This window comes from Oryctolagus cuniculus, chromosome 7 (assembly GCF_964237555.1).
Source record: "Oryctolagus cuniculus chromosome 7, mOryCun1.1, whole genome shotgun sequence".
Taxonomy (NCBI): Eukaryota; Metazoa; Chordata; class Mammalia; order Lagomorpha; family Leporidae; genus Oryctolagus; species Oryctolagus cuniculus.
Genome location: NC_091438.1, coordinates 57,234,752 through 57,251,560, shown reverse-complemented (window position 1 = coordinate 57,251,560; position 16,809 = coordinate 57,234,752). Strand labels below are relative to the sequence as shown.

The following is a 16,809-nucleotide window of genomic DNA, read 5'->3' as shown; positions in this document are numbered from 1 at the left end:
ATAAAGCAAAAAGCTTTGAGCTTTATTTTCCTGTGAGACAACTTAAGGAAGCAAAGGTAATTAAGTATTTTTGACTGGTATTCTGTCAGCATGTGATGTAATATAATTACATATCCTCTGAGAATGAAAGAATAGATTTATTTTTAAAGATTTTGATTTTTATTTATTTGAAAGGCAGAGTTACAAAGAGAGGTAGAGACAGAGAGAGAGAGAGGTCTTCCATCAGCTGGTTCATCCCTCAAATGGCCACCATGGCCGGAGCTGAGCTGAGCCAATCTGAAGCCAGGAGCCAGGAGCTTCTTCCAGGTTTCCCACATGATTGGAGGGGCCCAAGGACTTGGGCCATCTTCTACAGCTTTCCCAGGCACATCAGCAGGGAGCTGGATTGGAAGTGGAGCAGCCAGGACTTGAACCAGCACCTGTAGGAGATGCCGGTGCCACAGGCCAGGGCTTTTAACCAGCTGCACCACGGCGCTGCTCCTGAAAGAATAAATTTCCTTTTTTTAAGAAAATACACTGACCACTGTATTACATGTAATACATGTAATACATGGGAATATCATTCTTGCTTCCCAGGGGGTATATTAATTGCTTTGAAGCTGTGAAGCTCTGTATTTGGTACTATTCTTTGTCAACTGTTTTAAGTTTAAAGACCCTGGGGGAAAGCTTGGGTCTCCCAAAAATCTCAGTTGTCTTAAATCAGATTTGTAAGCCATATCCTCTGTATCTTGTGATCCTCCTACTTTAAAAAAACTTTTTAAAAATATTTATTTATTTGAAAGAGTTACAGAGCAAGAGGATAATATAGAGAAAGTCATTTGCATCCACTGATTCACTCCTCAAAAGACCAAAATCGCCAGGGCTGGGCCAGGCCGAAGCCAGGAGCCAGGAGCTTCTTCCAGGTCTCCCACATGGGAGACAGGGAGCCAAGCAGTTCAGCAGTCTTCTGTTGCTTTCCCAGACACATTAGCAGAGAGCTGGGTCAGAAGTGGAATAACTGAGACTTGAACTGGCATCCATGTGGATGCCAGTGTTGCAGGCATTGGCTTAACCCACTGTACCACAATGCTGGCCCCAGTTCTCCTTTTTGCAGGACCCTGTCTATCATGTTTAATATACTGACACAATTCAGGACTCTGTAAAACTCAAAAAAGCTACTTTAAGTTGTGGCTACAGGGCTGAATCTGTGGGTGGCAAAGCACTCTCAACACAGAGATAGAATAATCAGAAATTTATTTATAACTAAAGAGAAAGAAATAGTTAAGAGGAGAAATCACCGTATTGGAGGAGAGATGCCAACACCTGAAGTGTTGTGGCTGGAGAATCCCGAAATAGTGTGTCTTCAGGGTCTGGATGGGAGGTCCTGGGCAGTGTCTTCTCCATGGGTGAGATTTTGAAGTTTTTCCCTCCCAAAGCCTCTTAAATATCATTGTGAACAAAGGTGGCTTTTACCCAAGGGTGCTTGTGTGACTGGGGTGTTTAATCTCCTAGGAACTGGCTAGGGACCAGGGGGGACCACCACTACCACCCCACCTCCCTTAGTTCATATCTCAAGTGAAAACAGCTTGTTTTTCTGTGCAGGTGAGTCAAACCTACAGAAAAAAACAGCACCTGCAGCTCTGGGCTGTGGAATTTATAGGGCAAACAAGGAACATGGAAGATCTTTCTCTTCATATGAATCCTTTAGACTGTTAGCTAGGAAGATAGTACTCCTGGCAGGTGTCTTGATTTATTTATCAAGGCCAGCTGAATTCTTAGCCTGTGAGAGTCAGTTTGAACTTAAAAAAGAAAAAAAAAAAAAAAGCCAGGATTAAGTCTTCATCATAAATAACTGCTAAAATAAGATTGAAAATTAGTATAAATCCATTGACACTGCCATGTCCAGATGCTGACCAGTGGTGTGATGGTTGTGCTTTCATAACCTATTTTTCTCTGACATTTTTGTAGAGACTTAAGAAACAATGAGATTTCATGGGCCATAGAAGATGCTAGTGAAGCCTTTGCTGGACTCACAAGTCTCACTAAATTGTATGTATTTCTGTTTGTGTCTACAAAGTGTGTTTTTGGGACCCAATTGTAAATGTGATGAGTTAGTTTGATAGTGCGGAGCCTTCTGATCACTCTGCTGATGGAGGGGGCTTTGTCGTGTGACAAAGTTTGTGTTGGTGATGTTGGGGCACTTTTTATTGACAAAGTGTTGCTGTGGGCACTTAGAGGAAAGTTACTCATGGAACTGGAATTTCTATTCAAGTAGAAGAAATGCACTGAAACACCATAGTTGGACTGATCATCTGTTTAATTGTGTGAGATTAGTGAGTGATTCATCTGAAGGGGAGGGTTTTCTAACATGAAGATTTTAGCTCTTCCATGAGAAAAGTTTCTTCCAGCATTCACACTATTTTATTAAAAAAATTTATTTATTTATTTAAAAGGCAGAGTTATAGAGAGACACAGAGAGAGAGAGAGAGTCTTCCATCTGCTGCTTCACTCCCCAAATGGCCACAACGGCTGCAGCTGGGCTGATCCGGAGCCAAGAGCCAGTAGCATCTTCTGGATCTCCCATGTGGATGCAGGGGCCCAAGAACTTGGCCCATGTTCTCTTGCTTTCCCAGGCCATGGCAGAGAGCTGGATCAGAAGTGGAGCAGCTGGGATTTGAACTGGTGCCCATATGGGATGCTGACACTGCAGGCGGAGGCTTAACCTGCTATGCCACAGCACTGGCCCCCACACTTTTGTCTTTGATCTGATCTTTTGGCAAGAAGAGAGAAATGGGGAATATAATCCGTTTTAGTTTATGATAACTACTAGTTAGCCAGTGGTCAGGATGGTTGTCCGGAGGTACCTCATTGAGCTCCAGCATCTTAATAGAAGGATTCATGCTGTGCTTTGTACTGGTTAACAGTACAAGTTCATAGCTTTCTAAAAAGATGCATGTTATCATCAAATTATTTACATAAAATGTGTTTATTTCCTTGCACGTACATCGACTATACCTCAATGAACCTGTTAAAAAAAACAGCAAAAATAATTCTTATACTGATTTTCACTTTGTACAGAGACATGTTTAATGAATTCAATTTCTTTTCAGAATCTTACAAGGAAACCAGATTAAATCAATTACAAAGAAAGCATTCATTGGTCTTGAATCTCTTGAGCATCTGTAAGTATTTTTGAAATACATTTAGCTCACTAAATAAGTAATCTTTGTTACTAGCAGAGGTTTTTCTTCACCATTTTTAGAGTGTTTATGTAACTTAATTGTAGAAATGGTGACTGGTAATGTTTCATTTCTCTTTAGGGATTTGAACAACAATGCTGTAATGTCTATTCAAGAAAATGCTTTTTCTCAGACTCACTTGAAAGAACTGTAAGTAACTTAAGCCTTTAAAAATTTTTTTTAAATAATCGATGAGATCATTGTCTAAGTGCCCACCCTAGAATTGCTGTTTTCTTTAAAAAAATATTATGTTTATTTTCATTTATTTGAAAGGCAGAGAGAGATGCATGAAAATCTTCTGTTTGCTGGCTCACTTTGCAAATTCCTGCAATAGCCAGAGCTAGGCCAGGCTGGAGCCAGGAGCTTGGAATTCAATCCAGGTCTCCAGCGTGGTGGCAGGGACCACAGTACTTAGTGCAGCACCTGCTTCCTCCAGAGGTGTGCTTTATCAGGGGCTGGAATCGAAAGCGGATCTGAGACTTGAATGCAAGCACTGTGATTTGGTATGCAAGCATTCCAAGAGGTGTCTTAACCGCCAAAACCCTCAAGGTTGCTGTTTCAGATAAAGTAGTGAGGGGAGGCTTCTGAATTCACAGCATTTGAACCAGGACCTTAATGAAATGAAGTGACAAACCACGTGAATACTGGGTGAAGGGCTTTCCAGTCACGGGAAGTGAAATGAGATCAGAGAGTAAAGCAGGAGCCAGGTCATGTGGGACCTAATAGGTCATAAGGAATTAAAATTTTTTTCCTAAATGCTTCAAGGAATTTTGGACAATTTTGGGAAAATCCTTAGTCCAGAGTCTGGCATATAGTAAAAGTTGAATAGTTTTTTTTTTTTTTTAAAGATTTATCTATTGATTTGAAAGAATTACACTGAGAGAGGAGAGGCAGAGAGAGAGAGAGAGAGATCTTCCATCCGATGGTTCACTCCCCAATTGATAACAGTGGCCGAAGCTGAGCCGATCCAAAGCCAGGAGCCAGGAGCTTCCTCCAAGTCTCCCATGTGGGTGCGGGGGCCCAAGGAGTTGGGCCATCCTCCACTGCTTTCCCAGGCCACGGCAGAGAGCTGGATCGGAAGTGGAGCAGCTGGGTCTCGAACCGGCGCCCACGTGGGATGCAGGCGCTTCAGGCCAGGGTGTTAACGTGCTGTGCCACAGTGCCAGCCCCAAGTTGAATAGTTTCCATTAAAAACAAAAATTACAGTGCTATGAAAACCATCATTTGTTGTTTTCTGCCAAATTTTTAAAGTGGCATTTTTTATTTTTTGGTAGGGGAGAGATATGTTGATATTTTTAATTATTTCTCCTAGGCTTAATTTAATTTATAAGGGTACACTTTACTGCAATTTGGTACTACTTTTTTTTTTGCCAATGATAATATCAGCAAGAAAGGATTCTTTTTACAATTATTAATTTATTTTCATTTATTTGAGAGGCAGGGGGAGAGAGAGAGAAAGAAAGAGAGGAAGGAAGGGTGGGAATGAGAGAGGAAAGGAAAAATCTTCTGTCCCCTGATTCACTCAAACGCCCACAACATCTAGCTCTGGGCCAGGCCAAAGCCAGGAGCCCACAACTCCAGCTGTATGTTCCATGTGAGTGGCAGGGACCCAAATACTTGAGTCATCATTTGCTGCGTCTCAGGACACATTAGCAGGAAGCTGGACCTGAAGCAGAGTAGATGCCACTTGAGCCAGGCACTCCACTGTGGGATGCCTGTGTGTCCTGAAAAACCATGGCTTAACTCACTGCACCACAGCACTTGCCCCAAGTAAGCATTAATTCATTGTAAGAACCCAGTATAACGTAATTTAGTAAGTGAAAACAAATATAGTTTGAGTCTTCAGAGAGTCCTTTAGTAATTTGAGAGTTGTAGCCAAAATTCTTTGCTTGACCACCCTGTAGTCAGGCTCTTGAACCTCTCCATTCCATCTGAGTGCTCCATTGTAAAATTCAGTTTTAGCAAGAAGCCACCCTCCTGAATATCTAGTCATCCTTCATCTGATCAGATTCCTCATCCTGCAGCATTCCTCAGTGACGTCTGATCGCCCTGGCTGTGTAAGCAGGAGTCATGTTAGGTGGATTTAACTAGACTCTTTACTCCTGATGTTACCTCTTAGTAATTTTCCATACAGCAATCCCCACCCAACTCCTTGGCTATAAATTCCTCCTTGCCAAGGCTGTATTGGGAGTTGAGCCCAGTCTCTCCCCCTTTCAAAATTCCATTGCCATGGTCCCTGTGCTTATTGTGGTGGTCCTGAATAAACTCTACCTTACCATGCTTTAACAAGTATCATTGAGTAATTTTTTCTTTAACAGTTGTGGTGCTGTGACTTGGATAGGATCAGATTCATCATTGGACCCCCGGACCTCTCACCCAGGACCCCAAGTGTGCACCTTTGAAGCCTTTGTCTTCACTCCTGACTGATTGATCGGGGATCCAATGGTGAGTCAGACTGATGAACCATTGCTCCGGATGGGTGTCCGTTGAAGCTGGTAAGGAAAGATTTTTATTCTTAGGATTCTAAGTGTACTCTATAAAGCTGGGTTAGAGTCTCAGGCTTCTTTGAAAGATACCTCCTGAGATAGAAGGTCTTTCTCTTGACTTTTTGCTTTGTAGGGGTTATTCCCTGACTCCCTGGGCTCTTCTGGTATTCTATGAGGCCTCTCTTCTCTTTTGGATCCTGCTTCTCCCATGGGGATTTTTCTGTCACAAAAACCTCCTCTTCTCAAATACCTGCAGACTATGTACTCTACCAACTCTGTCCACCTCCTTGTTAGGACTTCATTAGCCTCTTTGGGAAACTTAAGATATCCCCAAACTGGCTGCACCCAAGATCTCTTCCTTCCCATTGCTGCTACTCCTTCTCCTTCCTCTTACTAACTTTAATCTTCCATCCAATTCCCTTGAATGTTCCCTCCAATTTCCATGAATCCTTTGATAAGTCCCCCTGCAGATCTCCACCTGCTTCAGCCCGTTGTCCACTGCAGCCACTCGGTTGCCTGAATGTCAGCCCCCTACCTCCTCTGGGAGTCTCAGGGGACTCAGGGACATGCTAAAGCAACTACCTGAGACTAAAAAGGAAAAGGGGTAATTGAAGGTAGACAACATACCTTATCTACATACAGGTGGGCTTTGGAGATACACAGGCAGCCTGCAGATGTCTTTTGTGTCTCTCTGAGATGACGTATCAGGACAAAAGAAAATCTTGAAAGTCTTCTCCAAAAATACTGGTAAACAGACACAATGTGGATAAAAATATACAAAGTGGAGGAAATAGGAGAGCTAACTATTTTATATGAACTAGTAAGTTTGTATTACTTGTTTTACTGACTCATGGCTGAAGTTCTAGAGGGAAAGCTGTAAGATCCATGTTTGCATCTGTGTGTGTGTGTGTGTGTGTGTGTGTGTGTTAACAAGTCTAACCTACTTACATCATGAATAATGGTGAAAATACAGCAAATCTGTATGCAAGGAAAGTGTGATATGTTTTTGGTAGAAAAGGATATGAGAAATGAAGATGTGTTTTTCTTGAGTAGAAAGAAAAGTAGTTTTGTCCTACTTGGAGATCAATTAAAGTGTTAGATTGAGAAAGAAGAATGAAAGGGGAGGGCTGGCGCCGCGGCTCACTTGTCTAATCCTTCACCTGTGGCGCTGGCACCCCAGGTTCTAGTCCCATTTGGGGCGCTGGATTGTGTCCCAGTTGCTCCTCTTCCAGTCCAGCTCTCTGCTGTGGCCCGGGAAGGCAGTGGAGAATAGCCCAAGTGCTTGGGCCCTGCACCCACATGGGAGACCAGGAGGAAGCACCTGGCTCCTGGCTTCAGATTGGCGTTGTGCACTGGCCGCAGCACACCAGCCGTGGCAGCCATTTGGAGGGTGAACCAATGGAAAAAGGAAGACCGTTCTAACTCCGCCTGTCCAAAAAAAAAAAAACAAAAAAAAACAAAAAAATGGGGTTGGGGGGGGAATGAAGGATAACAGGATAAAATGTGGGGTAAGATTGGGCCTGATTGTTAAGGTGCTTGTTGGGATACCAGGATCCTGTATCAGAGTACCTGATTTGAGTCCTGGACCCACTCCCAATTCCGGCTTCTTGCTAATGAGTGCCCTGGGAGGCAGTAGGTGATGGCTCAAGTAATTGGTTCCCTGCCACCCATGTAGGATACCTGGGTTTCTGCCTACCTTGAACTCATCCAGTCATGGCTGCCAAAGGCATCTGGGTTAGAGTAAACTAGCAGATGGGTGTGCTCTCTGTTTGTTTTCCTGCCTCTTGAATAAATAAATTATAAAAATTTTTTTAATAAAAGCATCTGGTGGTTATAGAGTAAGTTTTTAAAGCAAATTTCAGTATCAATAGTATACCAAACAAAATTAAAATTTAATGTCTTTCAGCTGTTAAAAGGTCAAAGTTTTGTTTTGTTTTAAAGATAATATTTATTTATTTGAAAGGCAGAGCAACAGATACAGACAGACACAGAGATATCTTCCATCTGCTGATTCACTCCCCAAATGGCCACAGTAGCAGGTCTGGGCCAGGAACTCCATCCTGGTCTGTTACATTGATGGCAGGGGCCCAAGTACTTGGGCTGTCTTTTGTTGCTTTCCAAGGTGAATTAGTAGGAAGTGGAACAGCCAGGACTCCAAAAAACAATCCAGTATGGAATGCCAGCTTTATAAGCAGTGGCCTAACCTGCTGTGCCATGATACTGGCCTCTTTTTTTTTTTTTTTTTTTAAAGATTTATTTATTTATTTGAAAGGCAGAGTTACAGAGAGGCAGAGAAAGAGGGAGAGAGAGAGAGAGGCCTTTCATCTGGTTGACTGGTTGACTCCCCAGATGGCTGCAATGGCCAGAGCTGCTCCAATCCAAAGCCAGGAGCCAGGAGCTTTTTCTGGGTCTCCCATGTAGTGACCCAAGGACTTGGTCCATCTCCCACTGCTTTCCCAGGCCATAGCAGAGAGCTGAATCGGAAACAGAGTAGCTGAGACTCGAACCAGTGCCCATATGGAATGCCAGCACTGCAGGCAGCAGTTCTACCCGCTATGCCACAGCACTGGCCTTGATACTGGCCTCTTGAAAGGGTTTTCTTCTTCTTTTTTTTTTTTTTTTAAAGATTTATTTATTTACTTGAAAGAGTTACACAGAGAGAGATAGAGGCAGAGAGAAAGGTCTTTCATCCGATGGTTCACTCCCCAATTGGCTGCAATGGCTGGAGCTGTGCCGATCCGAAGCCAGGAGCCAGGAGCTTCTTCCAGGTCTCCCACGCGGGTGCAGGAACCCAAAGTCTTGGGCCATCTTGTACTGCTCTCTCAGGCCGTAGCAGAGAGCTGGATCGGAAGTGGAGCAGCCGAGTCTCGAACTGGTGCCCATATGGGATGCCAGCATTTCAGGCCAGGGCGCTAACCCGCTGTGTCACAGCGCCAGCCCCAAGGGTTTTCTTTACCTTTTAAATAATATGCCTAGAAAACAAAGATTCTCTGTTTTATCAAATTAATTTCCTGTTTTTCATACTTTTTTTTTTAAGATTTATTTTATTTACTTGAAAGAGTTACAGAGAGAACTTTACACTTTTCTCACTGGTTCACTCCCCAAATGGCTGCAATGGCCAAGGCTGTGCTAGGCCAAAGCCAGGAGCCTGGAATTCTATCTCAGTCTGCAATGTGGGTGTAACAGGCCCAACCATTTGCCTTCTGAGGTGCATTAGCAGGGAGCTGGATGGGAAGCAGAGTAGCCAGGAATTGAACCAGTGCCCATATGGGATGCTGGCATCACAGGCCACAGCTTGACCTGCTGCACCTCAGTGCTGGACCCCTTCTTGTCTTTATCAGATCTAGATTATTTTAGAAAACTAAGTCTTTCCAATACTAATATTATAAGAGCTAAGTTTTGTTCCTAACTTTGTAATCTGTGATTTCCTTTAAAATATTTTATTGCCCCCTTGGATAAATAACTATTGTTTCATAATTATCTATGATCCTATAATTAAGTGTTTAAACCTTTTGACACTTTTGGCAATTTCCCCAAATCAGTTTCTAAATAAAATTATTTTGAACTTTAATTAACTTTGAGATTCCCAAAGTGCTCCTGGAAGATCTTAAAGGATTTGTTTCTCACTTCATAAAAAGAGAGATGTTAAACTGATTAGGCTATGTGGCATTTTAAGTTACATGGGAAACACTCTCAAATAAGAAATGATCCTGAACCTTCTGTGGGTTGTTTTTGTGTGAATATAAGTATGTGAGAAGTTGTATGAAGTTCATAGAAATTTGCCCGTACCCATGGTGACATATCTGACATAGTGTTTTCAGTTGTTAGTATATGCTATGTTATCATTATGTTAAAATGTGTGCAATTGAAGTGACTAAATTTACTTACCAAATGAACTCTCATCAGACCTTTAAACTGGGCCATTTTAAGTTGTTTGTCATTCACAGGCAGTTACTGTTTGACTCTGCTTTCCTGAACGCTTTTGTAAGCAGTTACCCAAAAGTGCTTTATATTAAAGAGGTTCATGGGGAAGACCCCTGACAAATGTAGATTTCTCATAACTTTAAGATCATATGTAGGACCAAGAAAGAATTTCCAGAACTCTAATAAAGAAATTGATGGGTCCATGAAACTTTAGCCAGGATGAGTTAGAGCATTAGTTAATTTCTTGGGACAGGAAGGAATAAACTGACAAAGGATGATTACTGTTTATTTTTTCTAGAGCATTGCTAGGTTTTTAATGTTTTATTTCCAGATTTTTAGGAACTACTTCTGTTTTCCCTTAAGCTAGCTAAAAGTTACAGTGATTCTGTATATGTTGGTGAAAAAAATGTTTTCCAAGTAACAAGACATAATGAAGAACCTTGGCTATATTACCAGGACTTTGACTGGAATGTCATATTTGAAAATGATTCATAAAATAATTGCCCAGTTTTTAAAAATGATTAGTTATATTTATTTGAAAGGCAGATAGATAGCTCTCATGTGCTGATTGAGTCCCCATATGCCTGCAGTGGCCAGGGTGCTGAACTGCTAACCAAATACCCAATTCCTAGGCTAAATACCCACCTCCTCAGAGTAGACTCGCAAGGCGGTAAGCCAAGCCAGGAACTCACCCCAGACTTCAGCTTTAGTACCCATAATCTGAGTGAGTTCTTTTCTTCTTTAATATGTTTGTGATCAAAAATGAAGGAATTACGTTCTCCTATCCCTGTTCCCTCCAGAATTTAGAAATTCTAAAGTTTCTAGGACTGCCAGGAAGTGACCTTCCTTACCTGTAAGGTTGGGAGCTGGGAACCCTGTAAGCAAGGTCTCAGGTCAGTTTCTCCAAAGGGCCTTTGTAAGCGTTGGCACCTCAAAGGTGATCGCAGTTCCTTTTTGGGACAAGTGTTTTACATAGCTTGGAATGCTCACATCCAGTATTTGAGTCCCATATTCACTACCTGGCTCTGGCCCTTGAATCTAGCTTGCTGCTAATGTAGACCCTGGGAGGCAGTGTTGATCACTCAGATAATTGGATTCTTGTCACCCAGTGAGCAAGAGAGACCTGAATTGAGTTCCCAACTTCTGGCTTTGGCCTGATTCAGACCAGGCAGTTGAGGGTGTATGAGGGGTGACCAACAGATGGGATTGCCCTCTCTTTCTCTCTCTGCCTCTCAAAAAAAAGGATTTTTTTTTTTTTTTAATTCCGGTAAAGCAAATTCAGGAGGGCCTCTGTGGTTATTGTTTTCCTGCACTTAAATGTAAATAGTAAGACCAAATCTAGTGGGCCCAGATTACTTCATAAACAAGAATGAATGAGGGGTGACTGTAGTGAGAAATTTTTTTCTGTTTTGTTGGAAAACTATGGTGCACCCTTATAGATTCTGCTGTGCACATTTTGCCAGTCCTTAGAAAATTCCCTGTTCTTCTATTTTCCTCCACTATCTGGCCACATTGAATGTTTCCCATTTTCCCTCCTGGCTTGGCATAACTAAAATTACTCCCTTCTGCTGCCCTGTAAGCTGAAGCTGGATGACTTGATATAAACTGCAGAGCAATCACCACCATCAGTCATGCGTGGACAGTCTTCACGCCTGATGACACCTTGATGACATTGCAGAGATATTCACACTGCAAGCCAGGAAACAGGTTTGTCCTCACTCCACCTGAAGATGCTTCAAGCCCAGCATCTAGAAATCTAGAACTGCCTTCTGGACTCATTTATCTGGTGCTTAGTGAACAGGAGTGGCAGAATGAGACAGTGGACCTAGGTTGTTCAAAGGAAAGAAGAGACGTGGCTCAGCTTTCCTTGAACGAGATGGCATGACAATGACTCCTGTACTTCCAGCCCTGTAACAAATATCACAGAGTGGTTTTGCTTTTAACAGTTGGCTTGAACAAACTACAGGAATTCTCATGCAATGTTCTGAGAAGTTTTGATTGCTTTTAGTTACTTAAAACCTAAGTCATATGTAGAATACATTTTTGGATCAACGTATTTTTTGATATTTCTCTACAGTGCTTCGCATAAACATTTGGAGGTAGGTAAAAGAGTTTAAAATGTAGATTCAGGGGCTGATGTTGTGGTGCACAGTGGGTTAAGCTATTGCTTGTGACACTGGCATTCCATATTAGAATTGGTTCAAGTCCTTCCTGCCTGGTCCTGGGAGACCAGGATAGAGTTCCTGGCTCCTGGCTTTGTCCTGGCCCAGCCCCAGCTTTTGCAGTATTTGAAGAATGAACCATCAGAAGAAAGACCTCTTTGTTTCTGTCTGTCTCTCTGTCACTGTGCCTTTCAAATAAATAGTCTTTAAATACAACTTTAAAAATTTTTTCCATTGGCCAGTGTTGTAACACAGCAGGTTAAGCCAGCACTTGCAATGCCAGCATCCCATATCAAAGGACCAGTTTGATTTCTGGCTCTTCCACTGGGAATGCTTAGCAGATGATGGCCCAAGTAATTGGGTGCCCATCACCCATATGGGAAATTCAGATGGCATTCATGGCTCCATTGGCTTGACCCAGATCTCGCTCTTGTGGTCATTTGAGGAATGAATGATCTCTTTAACTCTCTCTACTTTTCAAATAAGCAAATTAATATTTGTAAATACATAAATATTTTTCTGTTAAAACTATGTAATCATAATAAAAAATTAAAAAATATAGTTAAACCAAGAAGGAGAGAGAAAGATCCTTGAAAGACAATCATGATATTTTGGAGTAAATCCAACGTTTATTTTTGTTTTTTTTTTTTTAAATAGTATTTTTAAAAAGATTTATTTATTTATTTATTTATTTGAAAGGCAGAGTTACAGAGAGGCAGAGATAGAGAGAGGTCTTCCATCGACTCGTTCACTCCCCAGATGTCTGCAATAGCCAGAGCTGCACTGATCCGAAGCCAGGAGCCAGGAGCTTCTTCTGGGTCTCCCACAAGGGCCCAAGGACTTGGATCATTTTCTGCTACTTTCCCAGGCCATAGCAGGGAGCTGGATTGGAAATGGAGCAGCTGAGACTCAAACTGGCACCCATATGGGATGCTGGCACTGCAGGCAGCAGCTTTACCCTCTGTGCCACAGTGCTGGCTCCAGTCCAACATTTGTTGAGAGAGTACCAGGGTACTCTGGCCCTTGTGGACTGAGTGAGTTTGTGTGTGAGTGATGGAAAGAAGCAAAAGTGAAAGAAGAGACAGGAACTACCACAAATTCAGTGCTATCTGTGGCCAGGCACTGTGCTAAATGTTTTAATTAAACATTTTTTTGAGGTAGGCATTCTGCATCCTGTTTTCCAGAAAATAAAAATCTGAATTTGGAGATAGTTAGTATCTTGTCTTGATAAGAAGTTAGAGTATGAGTCCAAATTTCATATTTCTCTATGAATGAATGAAAAACTGATAATTCTTAAATGAGAAAGCTAACTTTTGACATATTTAATTAAAATTACCCTTGAGAGGCCAGAGTTGTGGTCCAGTAGGTGAAGCTGCTGCTTGCAATGCTGCCATCCCCTATTGGAGCACTGGGTCCAGTCCTAACTGCTCTGCTTCTCATCTGCTCCCTGCTGATACACCTGGGAACGCAGTGGAAGGGGGCCCAAGGACTTGGGTCTCTGCCACTCAGGAGAGTAGGATGGAGTTACAGGCTTCTGGCTTCAGCCTGGCCTAGCCCCAGCCATCGTGACTGGGGAGTAAACCAGCAGATGGAAGATCTTTCCTCTCTCTCTCTCTTTGTTATTATGCTTTTCAAATAAATAAAATCCTGGAAAGGGACTCCTCTTGATAAAATGTAACTTTTGAGATAATCTTAGGATTTTGATTGTGTGCATAGAGCAAGAAATTACAGTATTCTCAGAATTGCTTTCCTTGTGTTAAGTGGACAGAACATATAAGGGGCTACTGAGAGAAAACACAGATTTTTTCAGATAGGTTTTATGGACCTATGAGTGACTACAAACAGTTTTTAGTGATTCTTGGTTTAAGTTGCAGTACACACTGCCACAGGGCTGAAGTCTTTTTAGTCTTGATGAAATATTTGAAAATAATTAGGGGCCGGTGCTGTGGCAGTGGGAAGTTTCCACCTGCAGAGCCGGCATCCCATATGGGTGCCAGTTCCAGTCCCGGCTCCTCCACTACCAATCCAACTCTCTGCTATGGTCTGGGAAATTAGTAGAAGATGGTCCCAAGTCCGTGGGCCCTTGCACCCGCATGGGAGATTCAGAAGAAGTTCCTGGCTCCTGGCTTCAGATCAGTCCAGCTCTGTCCATTGCAGCCATCTGGGGAGTGAACCAGAGAGTGAAAGATCTCTGTCTCTCCCCATCTGCCTCTGCGCCCCTGTAACTCTGTCTTTCAAATGAATAAATAAATCTTTAAAAAAAAAAGAAAGACATCATCTTTCTAAAAAAAAAAAAGAAAGAAAGTAATTATATATTCTCCACAGCAAAGATTGTTCAGTGGTCTAATACAAATATCTATGCTTTTCTTTAGACTTTTCCAAATTTTATACCTCAAAACTATAAAGAAGACCCAGTGAATACCCATTTACCTTTAACTACATTTACCAATTGCTAACTGTCTTGCTAATTTTCTTATTTATTTCCTTTAACCCTTGCTTTCTTCACACACAAACATATGTGTAAATGAGCACTGTTGTTTTTACTGACTGTTTAAAAGTTGTAGGCATCATGACACTTCACTAAATATCTCAGCAGGTATTTCTTAAGAATAAGGATGTTTTCCTTCATTACCATAATATCATTATTACACACTGGGAAGTTAATATGATAAATAATGATATATTTAAAAATATATGGCCGGCACTGTGGCTCAATAGCTAATCCTCCGCCTTGCGGCGCCAGCACACTGGGTTCTAGTCCCGGCCGGGGTGCCGGATTCTTTCACGGTTGCCCCTCTTCCAGGCCAGCTCTCTGCTATGGCCCAGGAGTGCAGTGGAGGATGGCCCAAGTGCTTGGGCCCTGCACCCGCATGGGAGACCAGGAAAAGCACCTGGCTCCTGCCATCGGATCAGCGCGGTGCGCCAGCTGCAGCGCATTGGCCGCGGCGGCCATTGGAGGGTGAACCAACGGCAAAAGGAAGACCTTTCTCTCTGTCTCTCTCTCTCTCACTGTCCACTCTGCCTGTCAAAAAATAAAAAAATAAAAATAAATAAAAATATATTTGTATAGGGTGAACACAATTTTATATATTTCGTATATACAGATTTAAGAGCATAATGATACTTCCCCTCCTAACCTTACTCCCACCCTCCTTCCTTCCTTTCTTTTTATTTTAATTTTTATAATGACATGCTTTCAGTGTGTTTTATAATCACAGGCTTAACCCTCCAGCAAGTAAAGAATTCAGTAAGTAGTAAGTAGGAAAGCCACTGTTTCTCAGGAGTGTAGGCCAGGGCCGTGCAGGTCGCACTCAGATTCCCCAGTGTTGAAGACCTTTGCAGATTCCTGTTTTTCCAGTCAGAAGTCTCACACTGCATTTGTTTAATGACTCTTCAGTCGCCTTTCCTCTTGTGCTCATCGTGTCTCTTTCATGACAGTGACATGTTTGGAGAATTGAGGCTGACAGTTTGAATTTGTTTTCTCATAAAATTCCAGGTGAACATTTTGGCAAGAAAAATGAATAGGTGTGTACCAAGGTTTTAGCACTAAAGAAATGTAGAATGAAACAAAGGTCTCTTTTCCTCTTTTCTTCTCTGCAGGATTCTGAACACAAGCAGTTTGCTCTGTGATTGCCATTTGAAGTGGTTCCTTAAATGGCTGGTTGATAACAACTTCCATCATTCTGTGAATGTAAGCTGTGCGCACCCTGAGTGGCTGGCCGGGCAAAGCATCCTGAATGTGGACATGAAAGATTTTGTCTGTGGTTTGTATTTTTGTTTTAAAATTTTATATATTACACACTTAACTATCTCAATAACAGGATCAAAAATAGAAATTAGTTGCAAGTTTTTGGTGTAGTGGTTAAGATGCTGCTTGGGAAAATTGCATCCCACATATGAGTACTGGGGTTCAAGCCCAGTTCCTAGTTCCAACTTCTGCTAATGCAGGTCCTGGGAAGCAGAAGCTGATGGCCCAAGTGGCTGGGTCAGATTGATTTCCTGGCTCCTGCCTAGCTTTGCTGGCTGTTGCAGGCATTTAGGGCGTGAACCAACAGGTGGATGATCCCCATGCCTGTCTTCTCCCTCCCTCTCTCTTTCTCTCTCTCTCTATCTTGCTGTCTCGCTAACTCTCTTTCAAATAAAAAAAAAAAAAATTAAATAATAAAACCACAGTGCTTTCTCACTAGCATGTAGTATTTCTATATCTATGTGTTCTTCTCCAGCCATGTTTCAGTTTTTATGAAACATGGTTAATGTTTTTATATTTTTGATATCATAGATTAAATTTTGTATTACATTTTTTTTTTAATTCAAGTGGCCAGAAACAGATCTGCTATCTTTTGGTTCACTCTTGAAATACCCACAACAGCTAGGGCTGAGCCAGGTCAGCACTGGGAGCCAGGATTTCAGTCCAGGTCTCCTCCATGAGTGACAGGAATGCAATTACTTGTGCCATCGTCTGTTGCTGTCTTTTAATTTTTATTTATTTAAAAGGCAGAGAGAGAAAGCGCACTGTCATTCATTGATTCACCCCCCAAATGCCCACAATGGATAGGGCGGGGCCAGGCTGAAGCCAGGAACCTGGCATGCCATCCAGGTCTCTCATGTAGGTGTCAGGAACCTAGCTACTTGAACCATTCCCTGCTGCCTTCCAGGGCACACATTAGCAGAAAGCTGGAAGCGGGAGCAGAGCTGGGACTTGAGCCCAGACTCTCTGATTTGGGATGCAGGCCATCTCAATTACTGCAGCAAAGGCCTGCCCCACTGATCAGTTTTTACTGGTAGTATAATAGCACTTTTATGAATGTAGGCCTTTTCCTTTTAGGAGAGTTTCTTTATCAAAATTTTTATTTATTTATTTTTTTGCATGAACATTTTTAGTAGATCTTGAAAAGTGCTACGAGGTATTTTCCGAAAAGATAGCTTTAGTTTATATTGTCATCAGCATTGCTGTACATAGATAATAGTGTGCCCATTTTGTGCATTTTTGTTTTTAAAGGTTTATTTATTTATTTGAAA

General features: G+C 42.0%; 1 protein-coding gene across 5 annotated transcripts in view; it reads left to right on the top strand.

Moving 5' to 3' along the window:
* LRIG2 (leucine rich repeats and immunoglobulin like domains 2) overlaps positions 1-16,809 on the top strand; it is a 69,914-nt gene that overhangs the window by 36,758 nt on the left and 16,347 nt on the right. For all 5 annotated transcript variants that reach the window (XM_051856150.2, XM_008264647.4, XM_008264649.4 and 2 more), the window contains 4 exons: positions 1,948-2,028; positions 3,090-3,161; positions 3,300-3,368; positions 15,391-15,554. In XM_051856150.2, coding sequence (XP_051712110.1) covers positions 1,948-2,028; positions 3,090-3,161; positions 3,300-3,368; positions 15,391-15,554 — 386 coding nt within the window. The remainder of the gene's footprint in view (positions 1-1,947; positions 2,029-3,089; positions 3,162-3,299; positions 3,369-15,390; positions 15,555-16,809) is intronic.